This window comes from Tauraco erythrolophus, chromosome 4, assembly GCF_009769465.1.
Source record: "Tauraco erythrolophus isolate bTauEry1 chromosome 4, bTauEry1.pri, whole genome shotgun sequence".
Classification (NCBI taxonomy): domain Eukaryota; kingdom Metazoa; phylum Chordata; class Aves; order Musophagiformes; family Musophagidae; genus Tauraco; species Tauraco erythrolophus.
The window spans coordinates 14,496,609-14,517,132 of record NC_141468.1 but is presented as its reverse complement, the minus strand read 5'-3'; the positions used below and the strand labels follow the sequence as shown (position 1 = coordinate 14,517,132).

The following is a 20,524-nucleotide window of genomic DNA, read 5'->3' as shown; positions in this document are numbered from 1 at the left end:
CACATTCGAAAACAAAGCTGGAGCCTTCAGACACATTATGTTAATGTTTCCTCTTGAGCAAACTGAGTAATTGGTAACAGCAACAGCCTTAACTTGTAGAAAGATACGTTCGGAGAGGAGAGAAATACACGCCCTGACAATGAATTGTACAACTGTTTTCTAAAGCAGGAAGCAGCAAGATTTGGGATTCCCAAGTTCAATTTTAAATGCATTAGAAGAATGCTTCCACTAATTGCAGGCACCTTTCCATCTACTCTCTATTCCTCCATGTTTCAGCTTCTTCTACTCTTCTCCTGGCTATCTCTCACCATCATTTCTCAGCCTCTCCTGAACTGTTTAACATTTATACTGTACGTTTATCAATACGCCATATACCCTTTCACTTCCCCCTCCCACCCAACAGAGAAAACTTTTAATTATATTTTTAGACATTTCCAGGCAATTTATTATATGTGATTGTCTAAGTCAACAAAGCAATGGGTCAAATTCAGCCCTAGATTACCTCTCACAAATTTGCTGGAATAAAAGACTTTTGTTAGAGTAGTGGTTGTTTGCATGCACAAGTCATGTACCAAATAAAACAAAAAAGTCATCTAGTAATGTGGGGAGTTCAATGGCACAACCAAACATTTGAACCTGAAACAGATGAAACAAGAAGCAGCCAAGAGCAATAAACTCATAAGGAAATGTAAATGCCTTTGACTAAGGCCAGACAGACATTTATTGGAAGCCAAGATTAGTAAGCCTTACCACTTATAGTTACGTGATCATCTTTGGAGGCACTCTGTGTTTCCTTTAACTGGATCTCTGAGCTCACATCCACTTTTCTTCCAGACAACTGTAGATAGGCTTTGAGAGAGGCAGGTACCTTGACTGTAATAGAACCTGGTATAAATTTAAATGAAAGCTAGTTAGTTTAACATTGACATTAAACCATGAAACAGGCAATTATTTAGCTAACTTGAATAAAATCATCATTTATTTGTTGGTTTTGTTTTTTTTTTTTTTTTTAAGAGCCTCCGGACACAGTAACCTCTTTTTTCTGTCTCTGAAAGGATAAATGAAGATATCTCCATTTATCATAACCAGAATACTCTGTCATACATAGAAAATGGTGTCACAGTATTTCCCTGGCAAACATGAAAAATTAACATTGACATATACTGCTAGCAACAGCTCTTGGTAGAGGACCTTATTAGAGGAACAAAAAAGAGAAGTAAATCTAATAGATCTCACAAGTATTATGACTTTAGTTTCGTCTTCTAGTTGCATATCAACACTCCTAAGCAAGGATAGGAGATCAGATTTGATGATTAATCCAGCCACTGCATGGCACATTACGAAAGAAGCGTTCTCTGGAACGATGAGATGCATGCTGTTAACGCTAGCGATTGTCTTTGCTTTAGTGCACAGGGCCAGCTGTTCACACCCTTGAACAGATGCAGTCTCAAAACGTCTAAACTGGTTAGTCAACGTATCACTAAAATGTAAACTGCTAGCAAAACTGCAGCTTTGGTGGCCTGAATAATTCTACCCTTGAGATTAAGAATAGAAATTCTGACTTTGCTTCCCCTAAATACGTGCTTCTGTGCATCAGACTGAAGGCAGATGCTGGGCCGCCACCTGCCCATGTTAGTCGTATTTGGAATTACTCAGTCACAATATTTGGAAGCTGCGCCCTACACATTAAAACAAAAACCTACCAAAATTCAGACTACACTTTCTGTACACGCACCCCTTAGTTTTTGCCCAATTCCAACATTCATTTTAGAAAAGCATAAAAATTTTTCTTTAAATACATCCCAAAAGCTAAAGCAGAATATGATAAGAAAACTGATGTTATGACAGCTAAGTTGCAGTCAGAAAGCAACCCTAGCGATGCAATTCAAACTCAGCAGAATCACTTGCCTGTGACAGTCCTGATGAACAAATAACTGTCAGCATAATTTAGGCCTAAATTTTGCTGGATACACAAAAGCCTTAGAATAAGAAAGGGAAAAGGTCTTCATCTTTGGGTCCTCCCTGGAGAATTACTCAGTGATGTGACTCATAATATCCAACACACATGCAGCTAATTTATCACGAATGGGACATTTTCTACACTGCAGCTGTCAGCAGTTACTCTGAATTTATGGGGTAAACCAAAACAGAACTTCATCAACTTTGCCTTCACTAAACTGTGCTGCCAGAAAAGATGTCAGGCAATGTTTGGAAAATAACATTAATTAGCTTTTATTAAATACATTCCTCTTTGCTACTGATTCAAAGAGACATAACTTAGTATTAAGTGATTCAAAAGGTAACATGGAAGTAATATAAAAATAAATTTCTTTGCACCAATGGAATCAGAATAGCTTGTACAGAAGAACGGCATACAAGTGATTTCCATGCATTACTTTTGTTACTCTGCTTCTGAGTCACTGTTAGGTTTTAACAGGGCACAGGCATTGTCTCACAGACAAGAGAAGGGTACCAAATACTGTGTTCACTTAAACCACCTGAACTGTCTGACATGATGCTAAAGTCAATTACAGAAATGTTGTAATGTTTTTTTTCACAGAACTAGGACTAAAAAGTATTCAGGGCTTTGTTATCTGCTCTTCAGAAGATATGATAGTGTAAAACTACAAACCAGCTTTAGGAGTGAGCTTTTAATTAAGAAGTGAAATTCTAGTGAGTAATCAGGAGTAAAAAGGAAGAATGGTAGGGTAAGACTCTCTCATCTTTGTTTTCCTGCCTTCCAATTTCAATAATGGGACATTTCACCAGGAAAAGGTAAGAAAAATAAATTTAAACATGCAACGGTTGCCACTCTGCACATACATATATCAGCACCATGGAGTAAACTGTACTCAAGGCAAAGGAAGATTGTAATCCAAGTCAACTCTGCAGAATTCTTCTGTGTAGATTGCCAGGAAAAAAAAAAAAACAACAACAAAGTATCGAAAAATAAAAAAATTTTGTAATCCATTTTAAGTATCATTGCCCCTTACAGAGTTTACTGTATTATAAATATTTATACACATTTTCTAATAATGAGGTAAAAAAAGAACATAGATAACCAACAATCACAAATTAATTTTTCCCAGACAGATAAACAAAAAAAACACCTTACCTCCTTTTCTTTTAACATCACAAGCTGCCACAAAAAAATATTTGGTTTAGTTTGCTAACCTTTCTGGGATTTCAGATCCACTTTTCTTAATTGACTGACATAAACATCTATTGCCCCATGATGTGTAGAGGCTTTTAGACTTCCATCTGATGAATCTAAAAAAAAAAAAAAGAAAAAGAAAGTAAAAGAACTTGTATATCATTCACTGTTTTTAAGTAAAAATTTGCTAGAATCTTTCCTTGTACTTTGAGCTGATTTTGTCAGTTCTTCTGTGTTTGAGAAGGATCTTATATTCATTTACTGAATGTCAGACTTCTCTTAGAAACACAGGTTCCTGAACAAAACTTATCTCCCCAGTCCAGAATTGTGGCACACTGGTCCCAAGGCCATAGCCCTGCAGTTGTTACTGGACTTGTAGCGTCTACAAGTCCTCAGTAACACTGTCCTCTTTCTACAAGGACAAATTCATCTTTGTGCAAAGATCAAGCACAAAATTTGAACACTAAGATCTATTTTACTTTCCAAAAGAGTTCATTTGCCCAGACTCTGCACAGGGAGAACTTTACCCAGGAAAGCTACACCGCGCAAACAACAAGCAGTTGTGCACTGTAACATCTTGTTACGCAGAACTGTGTTATCAGGCTTTGTAAAGTCTGATTCACCACATCTGAATTCTAAACAAATGTTTGAGATAACTATTGGACTTTAATATACATAGGAAAACAGCATTTGTTCTTTGCCCTGGAATAGAAACATCAATATTTTCTTCTACACCTTATTTGCTGAAACTTATGATAACAAAACTTTCTGAAGAGACTTTTTTTTTTGCAAATAGAAAGCCTTTAAGAAGCCTTAATTGTACACTTGAGAAGTAGTCTTTAATTACTTGCAATGTATTTCAGTTTTAAATACACACGTTTCCACCATATTACTGTGAAGTCCTAAAGAGTTCACTTTTGAACTACTGAACAGATATATAGCTGATAAAAATTGCGAAGAAATTACAAAGCAAATCTGAAGATGCATAAAAAATTACACATGTATGTGTACAAAAGGCAGTCAGTGAAATATCTTTTCAGATACTCATCTGGAAACAAACATATTGGCAAGAAATCTTGAAATACTGATAGAGACTGTTTTTCTTAGTTTCTGGATGTGCGTAGAAAAAGAAACAGTCAAACTTTCAGAACTAGCTAAAATTACAAATTCAAACCTGAATGAAACTTCCTGTTTTAAAAAATAAAAACATTAATGAGAGAATGAAGTTGATTAATTACAACAAGGACGTCTAGCAATAATGCCTTAAGCTTGCCATACAGTTTTAGCTCTAAATGCACTCATCTGGAGCTTTTCTGATGCCAGATCTCAAGCACAGATGTGGAAGATCAGTGTATTACATACAAAAGTAAAAAAACATAGAAAGGGATTATTATCCCACAGCTAAAACCAATTTCTTTGGAGGGGAAAGTAATTTTTAAAAAAGTAACCAATCTATATTTAGTCAGCTGAGAAACTGAGACTGTCTTTGACTAACAAGAAAACAGTAACAACTAGAATTGGACAGGAATGTTTTTCTGATCTCAGTAGATTGTGTTAAAGAAGTTCTGTTTCTAATCTGAAAGAAAAAATGAACTCTTCATTCAATGAAATTAATGAACTGGGAAATAAAGTTCTGATTGTGTAAGTCACAACAAAACATTTTATTATTTATGAAAACTTTTAAAAAACTTATGAAACTTTTAAAAGTGTTCATAAGTTTGAAAATTAAATTCATTGAAACAGAAAAATTTTATATGAATCAATATTTTTAATGAAAAAACTTTTGGTAGCAATAAATCAACACTTTCATGTAAAATCTATTTTTGCAGATATTCCAAATCAAATTAAGTAACAGCCAATCATCGAGACTCTGCATAACCTTGACAAAGATTTTGTTGGTAAGAGATACAGGAAATATCCAGCCTCTGACTCTTCCGCTTTAATCAAAACATGCAGTTAGTTCTTTTATCTACACTAAGAGTCTCCTGTGATGGGACAGCAGCCCTCTCCAGGGAACACAACTGCTAACAGTCTGTACAACACAACGGACTGATGGTACTTTAGAGAGACTAATGTTTATTCAGTGACTCCTTCCCCTTCCCACTCTTCATCAAATGCAAACGCAGCTCTTGTGAGACTCTTCAGAGCAAAAAGATGTCTTTTGCAAAGCTATTTTCCTCACCTGAAGACTGAACAGAGAGTTCATTTCTAGATTTTGTTTTATACGTGTGTGTATATATATATATATATATGCATATACATTAAAAAACCTCAATTCTAATTTCATGAGAAAGACTAGAGTCTGTTTGTAGAAGGCATAAAGAGAATAAAGGATGCAGGAAGAGGGCAGTAGGCACAGCTTCACCAAGGCACAGATTTACCTTAAAAGTAAAAAAAAAACAAAACAACAAAAAAAAACACAAAACAAAAAACAAGTTGAGGGAAAGCAGAACACTGTTTTGGGAGGATGACTTGCCAGATTTTGACTCCCAGAGTACACCACTGAACAGAAGTTTTTTATGGCAGAAGAAAATACAGCAAAGTTTCAAAAACACCGAGAACCTCAGCAGCACTAACTGAACACTAAAGCTGACATTACAGCATCTGTTTAGCTTTGATCTATGGAAGTAACATGAAATACATTTCATGGAAAAAACCTAATATGATTTATGGAAATAATTTAACGGATATTATATTAAATACAAATGCTTAGATACAAATAAGAATGCCCAGAGACTTGAAGTTGTTCATCACTTCCACAAAGTCTATTAAAGGTGCTGTTTTGTTTTTCCATAATAGTAAACAAATGAGAAGGGGAAAAAAAAAACCAAAAAAACAAAAAGAGAAAATGGATTAAAACCAGCAAAGATGAGGTTACATTAAAAAAAAGAGGTCAAATTTAAATAAATAAATAAATATTTCAACAAGAAAAATTACCCTATATTAAGTAACACAATCTGGTAATACAAAATACATCACTGAAATAATAATGGAGACAATACCTATTTTACAGTTATGACAAAACAAAACCAAGGCAATTTATTTTTAAATATATACCTACTGTTAGCTGAGATCAATGTGAATAACTGAAGGCAAAAATAAAAGTGCATTGTTTGAAATCAGAGTTTGCTAAGGACTGACAACTCAAGGGGAAGTACAAGAATGAATTGTTCTACTGGAAACAGAACAGATGGTTACACTCTTGAGCGACTTCAGTTATTTAAGAATTTACTAGTACATAAAAAAAAAAAAAAAAAAAGCAGTGAAGCAAGATGTCCTTGACAAAGTTTTTGTTAAACTTTATAAAAAAAATAAGTACAGCTTGAAGAATAAGACCTAAGACACATAACTTGAGAAAAACTATACGATTGAAGATCACTGAAAGGCCCACAAAGAAGACAAAACTGTAACATCATTCGCAACATTTAATATCTCTTCATCCTTTGTTTTATAAAGCCAAGTATCGAAGAAAAGATTAAACACAAGCGATCTTTCCTTAAATCTAAGCAAAAACATTTACTTTCCTAATAGCACATAATGACTGACCTAGCTCATTTTAAAATTAGCGACAAAACTGATTTCAATAGGAAAACACAATATTTATTATGATTTGGTTAAAGGTAGGAAAAAGTATAAGATTCCAACACATCTGAATTGTGAAAAAGATTTAATTCCTACTTAACTGGCTATCTTGTATGGTTTGTTGATAAAGATTGATCAATTTTCTTGTTTCAGTTTATTATTCTAAAGCTGTCACATGAAAAACATTATGAGAAACTGAAATGCATACATTAAATAGATGAATGGCACATACTACTAAAAAAACATCATTAGCAGTCCTTACCACACTCACCATCCAGACCTGGCAAAACAAATGATGTACCACAGAAAGCAAAGAAACCTCTCACGAAAACAATTCCTTTGCTACCTAAATTGTCCAGATTATCCTTTTACTTCTAAATGATCTATTTTATACCTAGATTTTAAATTTATATCCATTGGTTTTAACAGTCACAGTCTCTTTTGGGTAACTTACTCTGTTTCAAAAAAAAAATCATTACATGCCGCAATCCTGCATCATAATACAATGTGCCAAGTACAACTTCACCTTGATAAGCCTCTGACCTGCTGTACATCAAATGGGATCTTCCCCTTTGAATATCTATCCACACTGTCCACATCTACGCATCTTCTTCCACAGACTATATCATACAGTGTTCATCATCTCTGCAAACCAATTAGCTATAGGTCTCTACTATTTTAAATGTTTAAGAGATTAATGGGGTGGAAGTAACTTCTGAAGAAATACGTGCATCTAGTCAGGAACATGATTATCAATAATATGAAATCCCCACAAAACCTCCTGTGGAAGTCTGAATAAGTTATGTAAAACTGCTCATCTGTGAGCCTCGAGTTGGAGGCCAGTAACAAGTGGCGAACTCCAGGGTCAATAGTGGGTCCAGTCCTGTTTAATACCTTCATTAACAATCTGGATGGTGGAACAGAGTGCACTCTCACCAATTTGCTGATGACACGAAACTAGGAAAAGTGGCCAATATGCCAAAAGGTCATGATGTCATCCAGAGGGAACTGGACAGGCAAGAGAAATGGGCTGGCAGGAAGGAACCTCATGGAGTTCAACAAGGAGAAGGTTCAAGTCTTGCACAGGAACAACCCCAGGTGCCAGTACATGCTGGGAGCCACCCCACTGGAAAGCAGCTTGGCAGAAAAGGACCAGGGTGGGTTCTGGTGAACACCAGGTTGAACAAGAGCCAGTGATGTACCCTTGCCACAAAGAAGGCAAATGGTATCAGGGCTGCAAATCATTGCCAGCAGGTCAAGAAAAGTGATCCTTCCCCTTTATTCAGTATTGATGAGGCCAAACCTGGAGTATTGTGTGCAGTTCTGGGCTCCCCAGTACAAAAGAGACAAGGACATGCTGGAGAGAGTCCAGAAAAGGTACAAAGATGATTAAGGGACTGGAGCAACTCTCCTACGAGGAAAGGTTGAGAGAGTTGGAACTGTTCAGCCTGAAGAAGAGAAGGCTCAGGAGGGATCTTATTGGCATACTTGGAGATATTCAAAAGCTGCTTGGTCATGGTTCTGGGCAATCTGGTCTAGGTGACCCTGTTTGGAGGGAGGAGGGTGGATCAAATGAATTCCAGATGACATGTTCATTACACATTATGCTTTCTTTTCTAGGACTGACTTTATATTACAGATCAGAACATAACAGCCTCCTTTTAACAATAGGATTTCATTTTCAATTTCAAAATTCATAGCTTTTCACACTTGTAAAGGGGTAGTAAGAAAATGTTAGCTTTGATTTTAGTATGTTCAAGGAGAATGCTGACCTACTGAGGAAAAAACCCTCCAACTACAGAGTGATTTCTTCAGTGTCAATGCTATTTTATCCCAACAGGAAAAGCACTTTAAGTTTTGCATTCCAGATCTAATAAATAAATACTATTCTGCAACACTAAACACAGCCCTATATTTTAAAATGCCTAAGTGACATGCAGTTCTTCTATATAGCTGCTTCTTTCCAAGGAGGATGAATACATTAGTCTAGCTCTGCATAGATTCAGACTTTCAGATTTGTTCTCTTAGCGTATCTTCATTAGCTAAATTTTTGTAGATTAAGAATGGCATATGTTTGAATTAAAATGAAAAAGTCTGATACTTACAGGATACAGCATTTCTCAGAACATACCTAATGCATACGAAATAAGTGATAGTACTTAAGGAGACACAAGAGAGCATTTTAGAGTCAATTATCAAGAGCTTTCAGTGCACCCCAAATAGTGAGTGAAGGAAACAATTTTTCAGAAAAAACAATGAAAGTTTCAGACATCATATCTGTAGAAAAATACTGCCTGTTAGAAGTTATTAGAATTGGATCATTCTTGGATGACTAGTTGTATTTCTACTGTCTGGAATGTATACTGGCTAGCTCTATATTGGAACAGAAGTATCTATTCGTGGATGTAATGGGTGGTGTAGTCCTTCATTTTTCTGCTACAAACAAATAGATATTGACAACTGTAGCAAGATATACATTCTACTAGTATGAAATATATATCTTGTCAAGAGACGGAAAAAAGTTTATATTGGTTTTGGAGCTATGTTTTTAAGTACTACTCTAACATCCAGAATCTTCAGTGCCATAATAAGAGATGCTATGAAACATACATGACGTAACATTACCAACATTTTTTATTGCTAATAGAACATGTACAGAAGTAAAAAATTTATTCTTTTAAGCTGCAAGGAAAACCCTATTGTTCTCAGGCAGCAGCCTTTTCTCTATGCTCCAACTGTAAGTAGTTTCTCCACAACATACACTGTCCAGAATGCTATATAATCTACATTCAAAAGGACGAAAAGAGGAAAGTGGAACATGGAAATAAAGACTGAAGATAAAACCAAGTAGTAACTCAGCAGATATTAACTCATGGTGGACTTTTTTTTTTTAACTTTCATTTTTTAAAACCTGACACCTGAGGGATAAGAAACAGCAGCTGATTCCAACCTGCTTGGAAAGAAGCACCCTTAGAATAGGATGGTGTGGAAGAAAGCATGGGAACAATGGGGAAAAAAAAGATACAGGAGCATATCACAGAAGGTGGTCAAGTTCTGAGATACAAAGTTGGAAGATGAAGCACATTTAAAATGAGAGCCGGAATATTAACATACTTCAAGTAGATGGCAAATACTAGATCATTAGAACTAATTGCTATCAAGAGACAAGTATGTGCATGGTTTTGTGTTTTGTTTTTTTTTTAAAAGTACTTAAGAGCTGTACTTTATGAAGTACAGTAAATGTCTTGAATGGAATTCAGAAATGAGATTTTTAATTTAAAAATTCCCTAGATCGTGTATTAAAAACTGAACCCTCAAAACTCACAGATGCAGCATTACTTCTAAATACACCAAGTTGTTTATTGGTTTAGGGTTTTTTTCAGTTATCCACAACTGTCTTAAATACCATAATTGTCTTCCATAATTGATTCCCTTTTTAAAATAGAACTTTAGTGTTTTGTTTCAGTACTAGGAAATTGCCTTATGACTATGCTCTCTCATCACAACAGAGAATCTCAGACACATCAGTTCACTTTCATGTCAGGACTATACATGTATTTATGTTTTCGAGAAAGTTCAAATGTTCTTAATTATTAGGTTTCAGTTTAAGACTGAGCATCACAGCAAGTCACTGAAGCCTTTAGGTTGTCTAGTGTGGGTTACTGAAGAAAGAAATTAGTAGAACAAGGCAAACTGGCACTAACGTGTTTACAAAAAAAAAAAGATAATTTCTTGGACCCCAGCTAGTGTTTTCCTGGCTAGAATAAGTCCCTGCTGCCCGTAAGCTGGTTAAGGTTGTTTCTTCCCCTCTGAAACAAAACCAGCACCATGAGCTTTATCATTTCTGACTCTATCAAACACAGAAGATTCATTTCTTCAATGCATAAGTGGGTTAAACATAAGTAATCAAGTAAGAAAAAACAATCTTTTTTTTTGAGCTGGCAAGGGAAAATTTGGTTTGGCAGCAGAGTAGAGAATACATAATCAGACCATTCCAACAACATTGAGAAATAAGCAAATTCTAGCAGGACTGAACATAAGCCAGCAGCATGCCCCTGGCAGAAAAGTAGTCCAACGGTATCCTTGGCAGTATTAACTGGAGCATGGCCAGTGTATCAAGGGAAGGGATTATCTCCCTCTACTCAGCACTTCTTAGACCACATCTAGAATACAGCATCCAGTGTTGGGCTCCCAAGAGAAGGGGGACATCAATAAATTGGAATCAATTCAGCAGAGAAGCACCAAGACAGTCAGGGCATGGAACGCCTTCCCCATCAGGAGAGGCTGAGGAATGAGGGCTTGCTCAGCCTGGAGAACAGACTGCTGCAGGACCTGGCAGCAGTTCCCTAGTGTCTGCGAGGAGGTGACTAACAAGACAAAGCCAGGCTCTTCAGGAGTGGTACATGATGACAGCATGATAGACAACAGACATAAGTTGAAAAAAAAAAAAAAAAAGAGTTTCAGTCTGGATAGAAGGAAATCTTTTTCACCCTGAGCACAGTCTAGCAGTGGAAGAGTTTGCCCAGAGAGGCTGTACAGTCTACATCCTTGGAGGTTTTCAACACCACAGGACAAAACCCCGAGTAACCTCACAGTTGGCATGGCTTTGAGCAGGAGATTGGAGACTAGAGACTGCTTAAGCAGAGGGGCTGGACAAGACCTCCAGAAGTCCCTTCCAACTTCAACGATTCTGTGATTCTGCAACTGCCTGAGGTCTCTTCCAATCTGAGATTTCCTTTTGAATTTACCCAGTAAAAATTTTAAAAATTAAGGTAGTTCTAAAACCAGGGTACTCCATTACTTTTTGTGAGATTATTCAGAATTCTAATGACTATTTTAAGTAGTAACTAACACTAGAAGTAAAAATAGGTCTGATTGATTTAAATTAAGGAGTCATTCAAAACCCATAGAACGTTAGGAAGCTTCTAGTAAAACATTGGAAAATAATTTGTCAGTGTCTAACAAAGCTCACAGTACAGAAAGAAAAAGGCAATAATCTCTACTTTCATATTTTAACAATGTTAGTGTGAAACACTGCCATATGCTTAAAATCTGACTGAATTTTGGATAGTCTTAAAAAAATAAAAATATTTACACAAACAAGTAATACTAAAATCAAAAACAGATCAGATAAAACTATTCTATAAATAATTTAAAAAAAAGTACAAAATGAAAGGAAGTGAAAGACAACAGCACTGGTTTCCTGTTTTAATGCAGAATTATACAAGCATAAAACCATCAATACAATTGCTTGTATTTTCCAAAAAATATTTTGCAAAAAAATCCAGCATTCTCAATCATGTTTTAGTTTGACTTGCATCCTTAGCTTTTGAGAGATTTATTTACACCCCCAAAAATCTAGAGATGAGTGCATTTTTTTCAATTAACTGGTAAAATTCTGCCTCCAGTAAAATTAACAACTACATCCCTATGAAAACCTAGCTAAGGAAGTCAGAAGATCTGAGTTGTTCTTCCTATTTCCATCAGCAAACCTCTGCCAGGTCTCTGGCAATCAAACAAGCTATCTTGTGGTGTGAATTTCTCATACACAAAAGCCTTTCACTTAACACTTTACATTTTCTTTCTAAAGTTTTTAAGAGTTGAACCACTGGACCTTAAAAGTCATTTGCCTTTGGAAAAATGCATGAAAATCTAAAGGATGTTGAGTGCTCCTTAAGAAAAGATTAAGTCTAACTAGTGCTTTCAGAATTGAAACCTGAAAAATAAAGTTTATTCAACTGAAAGATGTGTCTTAATGTTTAAGCTGAACCTGATTAATTAAGGAAAAAAAATCATCATCTGTTGATGGAAAAAGATACCTCCTGTGTTAAGAAAACTTTCTTTAAACACTCTTCATAGTCTCTGAGTTTATGTAACAGAAGGAAAAACAGACTAGCAAACTTAATTTAATTCTGTGGTTTAATGACTAAGTCATAAGGATGTGTATTGCACTCATTTTCCAGGAATGTTAATATAGATTGCTGAGAAACATAAGAAGAGTTGTAACAGTACAGCTCGTCCCTGAACAACGCTTCATCAGTGACTGTGGTTACCACCATTAGCAGAAGTCTTTGAGATTTGAGCCTGCAACTGAGTTCATTTACAGAAGAGGAAATCCTTCTCTGTACATTCGAGAGACACTGAGCCTTGTCTACGACTCTGTTACTTCAATTTTCTGCCATAGTAACAAGCAGAGTTTGAGCTTCTTACTTTTGTGTTGATGTACTATAAAATGGTCAAAAAAGGGGCCCTAACCTTTTCCTAGAATAATGCAACTAATACAATGGATACCACAACTGATAACTCTGAGTTATCCTGTTGCTCAAGCTCTTGAAAGGAAATTTATGAGCTGTTTTTATTTCTGAAGGAAAAAAAGTGATTAGCATAATAGTTTGGAAACATTTAAATTATCCCAAGCCTTCCCCTCCTCCAATATGTAATTCATCAATGATTAATGCTTCGCGCTATAAAAATTAAACTGCGCTAATCATTGATATCAACAAAGGTAAGGTAGAAAACTAGATTAAAGGCAAAATTATTACACTTGATGCACGCTTAGTGTTTTCTCATGTCCTTTTATCCCACCTTAGTCTAAAAGATGACACCAAGATTCAGTCTAACTTGTGCATCAAAAGCTAGACAGTGTGCCTTGCCCAACTGCAAAAGGCTGGCAGTCAAGTTTGGAAAGGATCTCCTTCAGCTACACAGCTATCAGTGCTACTCGTACAAAGAAAAGAGAGCTGAAATACCTGTGAGGAATCGCCTCCTTTTTACTTTCCCTGTGAATATTTAGCTTTTGGAAACGAGAAGGGAAGGGTGAGAAAAGAGACACCTCAGAGAGAAGGTAGAACCTACCTACTGCGATACTCCCTGTTTTGGTCTCAAGACTGGTGTCACCTATTAGGAAAAGAAAATGGAAACAAGTGTTAAAAGCATATTATTTATCTGGTTTCTGAAATCATAACAAAGACTAAAGTAATGTGATCCTATGCAAGAGCATTATAGTTGTCGTAGTATATTTGATTTGCAAATAAAGGCAAAACAGCATTAAACTATTAATTAATATTAAACTAAAATAGCATATATTGCTTGGATATTATTGCTTTACAAACAAAAAAATCTCAACACATGTGGGTAACAATGAAGTGATTCCAGACAAGAAAAACACTGAGTAAAGCTTAAAGGCACAGACTGGATGCGAGGGAGAGAAAAGCAGAGAGGCTCTGTAAGGCTAAAGCAGAGTATTTTCTAATTTTATTTTGGGCCAAATTTTTCTTTTTTTTTTTTTAATTGCTCTGATGCCTGCAAAGCTCTATGGAGGATTTAAGTGGTTCAATAGGGTGAGTAACAAAAACTGTTTCTATTTTCTTTTTTTATATACACACATATGCACATGCCCCTTCCCTCCAGGGGCATTTTTTGTTTTATGCTCAAAGGCCACTTCCTGGACAATCACTTGAAAAAAAAAAATCACTGAGTGTTACCTAGTCCCTCCAAGCTTATTCTCTTGTGGGCATGATGACCCACTGTCAACATTTTTCATTGGATTCTGCAAGATCTGAGTGTGTTGGGCAAACTGGAGAACATCAGACAGTGTATAAGGCATAAAAACGTAGAATGGCCTCCCACTGACCTTGCCTTACTTCAAACAGGCACTGTGTTTTATTTTTAAATCTTAAAATACATACTCTTCCTCTTTACTTGTGGTATCAAGAGAATTTTGAAGGAGGACAGATGTACCTCATAATAGAAAAGCCATCTATGCTGCTAACAGTCTAACAACATTAGTAGAAACTTCCATAGATCCATGTATGTTACACGGGTATTATTGCCTGCCAATAAACGCTTTAAATTAAAAAACTAAACCACAACATGTCATTCCTGCCACTCTTTCATCCTCCCAGGAGGACAACTGACTGAAAAAAAAGATTGATCACAGTAATTTAGTAATACGCAGTATTCACAACAATTTTCAGATCTTTCGGAAGAGGCCTTTAAAATTTCCAAATGGATCAAGCTCTGCTCCCATCTTCTGTAATTATACACTAGTAAACAGCCATTAGGGTAGGATACATTCCAATGTATATGACCTGTAGTGTTTTTCTTAGCAGTTCCATGGGTTGAAAGCTAGAAAAGAAGCCTATCACCAATAGTCTTAAATTCATCATTTCAAGCACATGCTGTACAAAATTCTTAGGGGTTCTGAAAATTAAAGTCAAAACAAAACCATATTTCAAAGAACCTGAAAGACGTTTGGCTTTACTGCTTGCTGTTTCTAAAAGGCAGACTGTAATTATGTCACCCTTTTCCCCTTTTTATCATGACTAGTACTTATTTTTGTACAACTTACAAAAAAGCCTAGGGTTTTGTCAGCTAGCAACTCCCATGGAGCTGAAGCTAGATTAGACTGTGGCTGAATATAGTCCCTGGGATTTGCAGATTTGCTGGTCTGTTCTTTGTTTTTCTGAGGTTTTTGTTTTCTGTTTTGATAAGTAGGTCCTTGAAAAATACTAAACATTTAGAAATCAAACTCTTATTAACCACGAACTTACATGGCAGACATGACTAATGTTGTGTAACGTAAACATATTAGTGTGATGGGCTCACTTCAAACATCTAGCTAGAACAAAAGTTGCTTTTAAAGCAGATAGGAATGTCTTGCTGTGTTGTGACCTGCACTGTCAACAGACAGTGCACAGAAGTGTACTTTTGGTCATGTAATTGTTCCATGAAGGTCAACACTGAACACTTACAATTTTTAAGCTAGCTAAGTACTTTTTTAGACATGTCAATAGCAAAGAGAGAAAGACCTGACTAGAGGTAATTACTAGGTCAACTAGAAAGCTCAATGGCACCTGACATCTGTAATACCAGTTACAGAAACTGATTAAAATTACTAGAAACCAATTTCTTCAAAAATTGGTGGTTCGTTTGCCACAAAACTACGAAGCATCCAGAAGAGCAATTGTCATGGTTTGATGTGGAGGGGGGGGTGGTTCTGGTGGCAGGAGAGGGGTTTTGCTCCCTGCGACCTCCCCGGTTTTGGAACCGGGTTAGGCTTAGTTCTGGCCACCAGATCAGAATGCCATCCCCCTCGGGGTTGAGCCAATAGGGCGCCTCTGCAAATTGCCCTATTTAAGTCAGGACAAAGGAACCCGAAAAGGTGCTTTGCCCAGGATCGAGGAGAGAAGGGAGGAGGGCACTGCCCCCGCTCCCTGGCTCCCGGCCGGGCAGCTGCCTGCATCGGGCCGGCACCGCCCACGGAGAATGGCGGCGGCAGAGCCAGCTGGGGAACTCGGGGGCACCCCACTCCCGGGGTGCCCACTGGGCTGAGTTCACCTGGAGAGGACTGAGATCTGAGAGAAACAGCTGCATCGACACCAGGTCAGTGAGGATGGAGCGGGAGGAGGTGTGCCGGGGCCGAGTTTCCCCTGCGGCTGATGGTGAGATGGCAGGCAGCCCCCCTGCAACCAGGACGGCCTCGGTGGAGCAGAGACCCACTTGCAGCCCGTGGGGAGAAGATGCCTGAGCCTGAGGATGGTCGTGTTGGGACGCACGACGAGGCAGAGCGGCATCTGGAGTCTGCGTGACGACCCACGCCGGAGCGAGTGGCTACAGCTCCCTAAGTACCCGAGACTGTGGTAAAGCCCACACCGGAGCAATCTGTGGGGAAGGATTGTTTCCAGTGGGCTGGACTCACACTGGAGAAGTTTGTGGATTTTTCCTCGTGGGTAGGGGATCCATTGGAGCAGGGGAAAAGGGTGTAAGGACTCCTTCTCCTTTAAGAAAGAGGCAGCAGTAACAGCACGGAATGAACTGACCTGCACTCCCCCAGTCCCTGCCCCCTGTGCTGCTGGGGGGAGGAGGTAGAGCCGGGAGGAAAAGGAAGGGGGGGGGGGGGGGGAAGGTGTCGGTTTTAAGATCTGGTTTTGTTTCTTTCTGTCCTCTCAAGTAATTGGTTTTGTTTCCCTTTGTCCTTCTAAGTAATCATTAATAAACTGTTTTGCTTTGAGAAAGCCCTGTCTGTTTTGCCCAGGACCATGGTTGGTGGGTGCTCCCTCTGTTCTTGTCTCAACCCTCAGTCCCTTTGTTTTTTTTTTCTCTCCTCTCTACTTTACTGGAGAAGGAGAGACTGTGTGAGTTTTAGTTGCTGGATCAGCCTAAAACCACGACAGCAATTAAGAAATGTCTACATGCACATTCTCTTACTTTAACTTTTTTTTTTTCCTTTGCAAAACTGATGAGATTCACAATAGGGACCACTGACTCCCTTCCCTTCAGTTGTGGGCTGGACTACAGAAAAACACATGTGTACTCACTGGTATTTCCATAGAGATCTTAAACGCCCATTCTAAGGGCATCTTAAATGTTTCAGTGACTTCAGATATATACACTGGGAACAGCCCCATTTCTGGGCATTTCATCAATCTAGCTGTCTTATCGGATAAACAAATTACTTAGATTTTACACTAAAAGGTGCCTGGAAAATGACAGCTTTTTTTTTTTTTTAAGACAGCATTACTCAAATTCCCTGCAGTGTGAATAAAGTTTACACCTTTTCACAGATGGTGATTTTTAATATGAATATGCTTAAGAAAGATACCTTTAAGTAAAATCTTAAATTCTATTAAGGTTTTAAATTACCAGTAAAGTACAAACACAGCAATTATGCACTGAAAGGAGTGAAATCTAGATGACATTAAAAAGTGAGCTAAACAAGTTAAATTAAAAGTCAAACATTCAGTCTACCATTTGTATTCATCCTGCTAATGGTAATACAGGCATTCTGCAAAAAAAACATGATGGTAATTTTTGTTCTGTAACAGAAATACCAATTTCAACAACATCAAATACATAGTGCACACAATATACATCCACTTTCTTTAAAAATAAAAGGCTCAGGCAATCTTCTGTCCATAGTTTTCTTGTATCATGCTGGTGGGGGTTCGTGCCTCTGTGATCTGAGGCACTGGACAGCAAGAATATTGAAGAGAGTATCACTGTTATGGGATTGCTTAAGGACTCCAATATAGAATCACCATAGTGTTTCTACACAAAGTCAGTTTTAGTCTTCCAGGTCCTAGTTTTAATTCCATTCAGGCTCTTCCTGAGCCAAGTTTGCACTCAAGCTTGGGCACTAACAACGTTGGAATTGTACAGCCCTAGTTCCAACTACAAAGCGGGTCTCAGGCAGGTTTGTAGAGTTTGTGTTGCCCTGACTTCAAAGTTCTCAGTGCAAAAGCAATGAAGTTGAGCTCAGTTCTGTGCACAGATGTGCTGATTTTATACCAACAATAATATCAGCATACTGTCAGCTATAAGGAAATAGTGGGGATAATTGCCCAAGAAAAAATCTGTTCAAGTGTTTACACACAAAACTACTACTAAAATTGAGCTACCTCATGAGCAAAGACTAGCAGTGAGTGAACAATTTTTTTCTGACATAAATTTATAATCTGAGTTTGTCATTTCCTCTTATATATATGTATATATATATATGCAATATAACAACTTCAAAGACTTTGAAAGTATTTGCTCTTATTATCAAAACATGATTGAGGAGCATGGTATTTTGCAGAAAATATTTTTCTGGAAAAATAGACTAGAAGGATCAAGTAAGTGTTAATTTGCAATTGTTTTAAAAAGAAACAGCTAAAATAACTTTAGGTGTTCCAGACCCATTTAATAGAGAGCTCATGAAAATAACCCTGAAGCAACGTAAGAAATGTCTGCATAATTTGGATACGATTCTATTTGTTTTCATACTGTTCTTCAGCTAAATGACAATGAGGCATTACTACGGAAGTAAGTCACTAACCTCAGCAGTTATGATTTCATTTTTGTTCCAAGAAAACAAAAATAAATTTTTGGATGTGCACAGCAGCACGAACATCCTTGCAAACTGATCATTCCACAGTATCATGGTATCGGTTTGAAGTTAGGAAAAAAACACAACCAAAACAAAACAGCTTGTCAGACAGAAGTATCAGTAACAATCAGTCTACACGTTAGAAAAATATAATAACAACACGAAAACAAAACAATCTTATTTCCGTCTATGCATGCTGAAGTGAACTTTTCGTAACAGGTTTAGGAACCTGTCTTAAATTTACTATAAGCGGACAAAGGACTTGCTCCTTTAAGGAAGGAACAAGAGTCATTCCTCAAGCAAGATGACAGCTAAGAAATTGCAGCAAATTGTTTATAAGGCATATCGCTGGGAATCTGGAACTCTGACTGACCTGAGTAATTTTCACTCTTTAAACATTAAGTAAAACAAGTAGAGGATGTAAAATCACCACAAACACATTACAGCACAGTCAGAATTCAGTTGCAATTTTGTTAAATTAGAAAACCACACCAAATTCCAACCCTGACTGCTGTTTATACAGAAGACACTCAAGTTAATTAGTTTAAGCTCTAGGTGAAGGACAATAAAGGGTAGATGAATTAGAGACTTTTTTCCCCCAATCAAAACTCAGAAATTATCACTGTTAGCATAAGATGCCAGCACATACACAGACCATTTCTACTAAAAACTTTGAAATACAACTAAGTTCTACCATAGTTCTTAGTAGATGCTGTAAGAGTTAACTTCTCCTATGAAGAAAATAAAGGGTAGAGGGAGAAAAGAAGCCTCTTCACTGCTTTTGGTATAATTTTCATTGTTGAATTTTAAAATATTTTGACATCCTTAGTATCTGTGATATGTTTCTTCTTTTGAACATAAGCTTCTTCCTATTTCACAAGTATACTTGCAAAATTGTTTTTAAAAATAAACACAGTATGCTATTGGGTAAGTTAATTCTCATCAATTCAGTCTCTAAGAAATATAGAACTTTTTTGTTTATATACTGTGGACAGTTGATTTAGTGTCAGTCTATAGCATTAGTCCACTAGTTACTGTGAACATTATGCATAACTTCAAAGCAGCAAAATTTGTGACAGTGTTTCCCTAACCATGTGACAGTATTTCCTTCTTACCATGAATACTTCCCAGCAGAATATCACCAGCTACTGAAGATAGAGATGATGATTCTGCATAGAGATACTTAGTTTTCAGGAGCCCATCTTCAGTTGATATGTTGATGGATGTCCCCTGTAGCTTCTCTATATTCACACTCTAAGAGAAATAAACTTAAATAAACATAATGGAAAACATGTCATCACAGTTTGAAAAGGCAGAGGGAAGTAATGCTAGTAAGAGGCAAAACACACGGAAAGCAGTTGCTGGTGCAGAATAAAGAGAATCAAGTTCTTAGTTAAAAGCTACACACGATAAAACAAAAAACCCTTTTCACCCAAGAGCTCTGACCAACAAGTTAATAATTCTTTACAACATTCCTCTGAATTATTACATCCATCATACAGGTGAAGAACCCAAATAATCACAAATAGATGAAAGGAAAGCTTGATTTATTTTTAAAAACCAAACCACTTCATTTTGAAAAGTAAAAGAAAAGAATTAGCTTTAAAATGAAGACTTAATGTTCACACAGCACTATGACAATTAAAGTATTGGCAATCAGTGTTCTGCCACCACATACTGAAACATCCACTGTCTGTTTCATACAACTATTTACATAGATTGCTAACTGGCTTACTTTGCAGACATATCTTTGGTGAAGGGTTGCAAAAAAAACCCCACCAAACCAACAGCTGCTCTTTCTCAGCATAGTTGTTCATATTACCTTGGTTATTCAGGCCTCTATTCTTGCACTTAAGCCTCAAGCTATACAAAGCCTTGAAAAATGAGGGATAAGATCTCCGTTTCTACTTCTTTTCAAC

The 20,524-nt window shown here is 37.0% G+C and overlaps 1 protein-coding gene across 1 annotated transcript in view; it reads right to left on the bottom strand.

Moving 5' to 3' along the window:
• The window catches only part of FAM185A (family with sequence similarity 185 member A), a 48,406-nt gene that overhangs the window by 9,216 nt on the left and 18,666 nt on the right, over positions 1-20,524 (bottom strand). Inside the window, exons 4-7 of the mRNA XM_086610117.1 lie at positions 19,721-19,859; positions 13,592-13,633; positions 3,175-3,270; positions 751-885 (exon numbers count right to left, since the gene is read on the bottom strand). Of these exons, the coding sequence (XP_086466243.1) occupies positions 751-885; positions 3,175-3,270; positions 13,592-13,633; positions 19,721-19,859 (412 nt within the window). The remainder of the gene's footprint in view (positions 1-750; positions 886-3,174; positions 3,271-13,591; positions 13,634-19,720; positions 19,860-20,524) is intronic.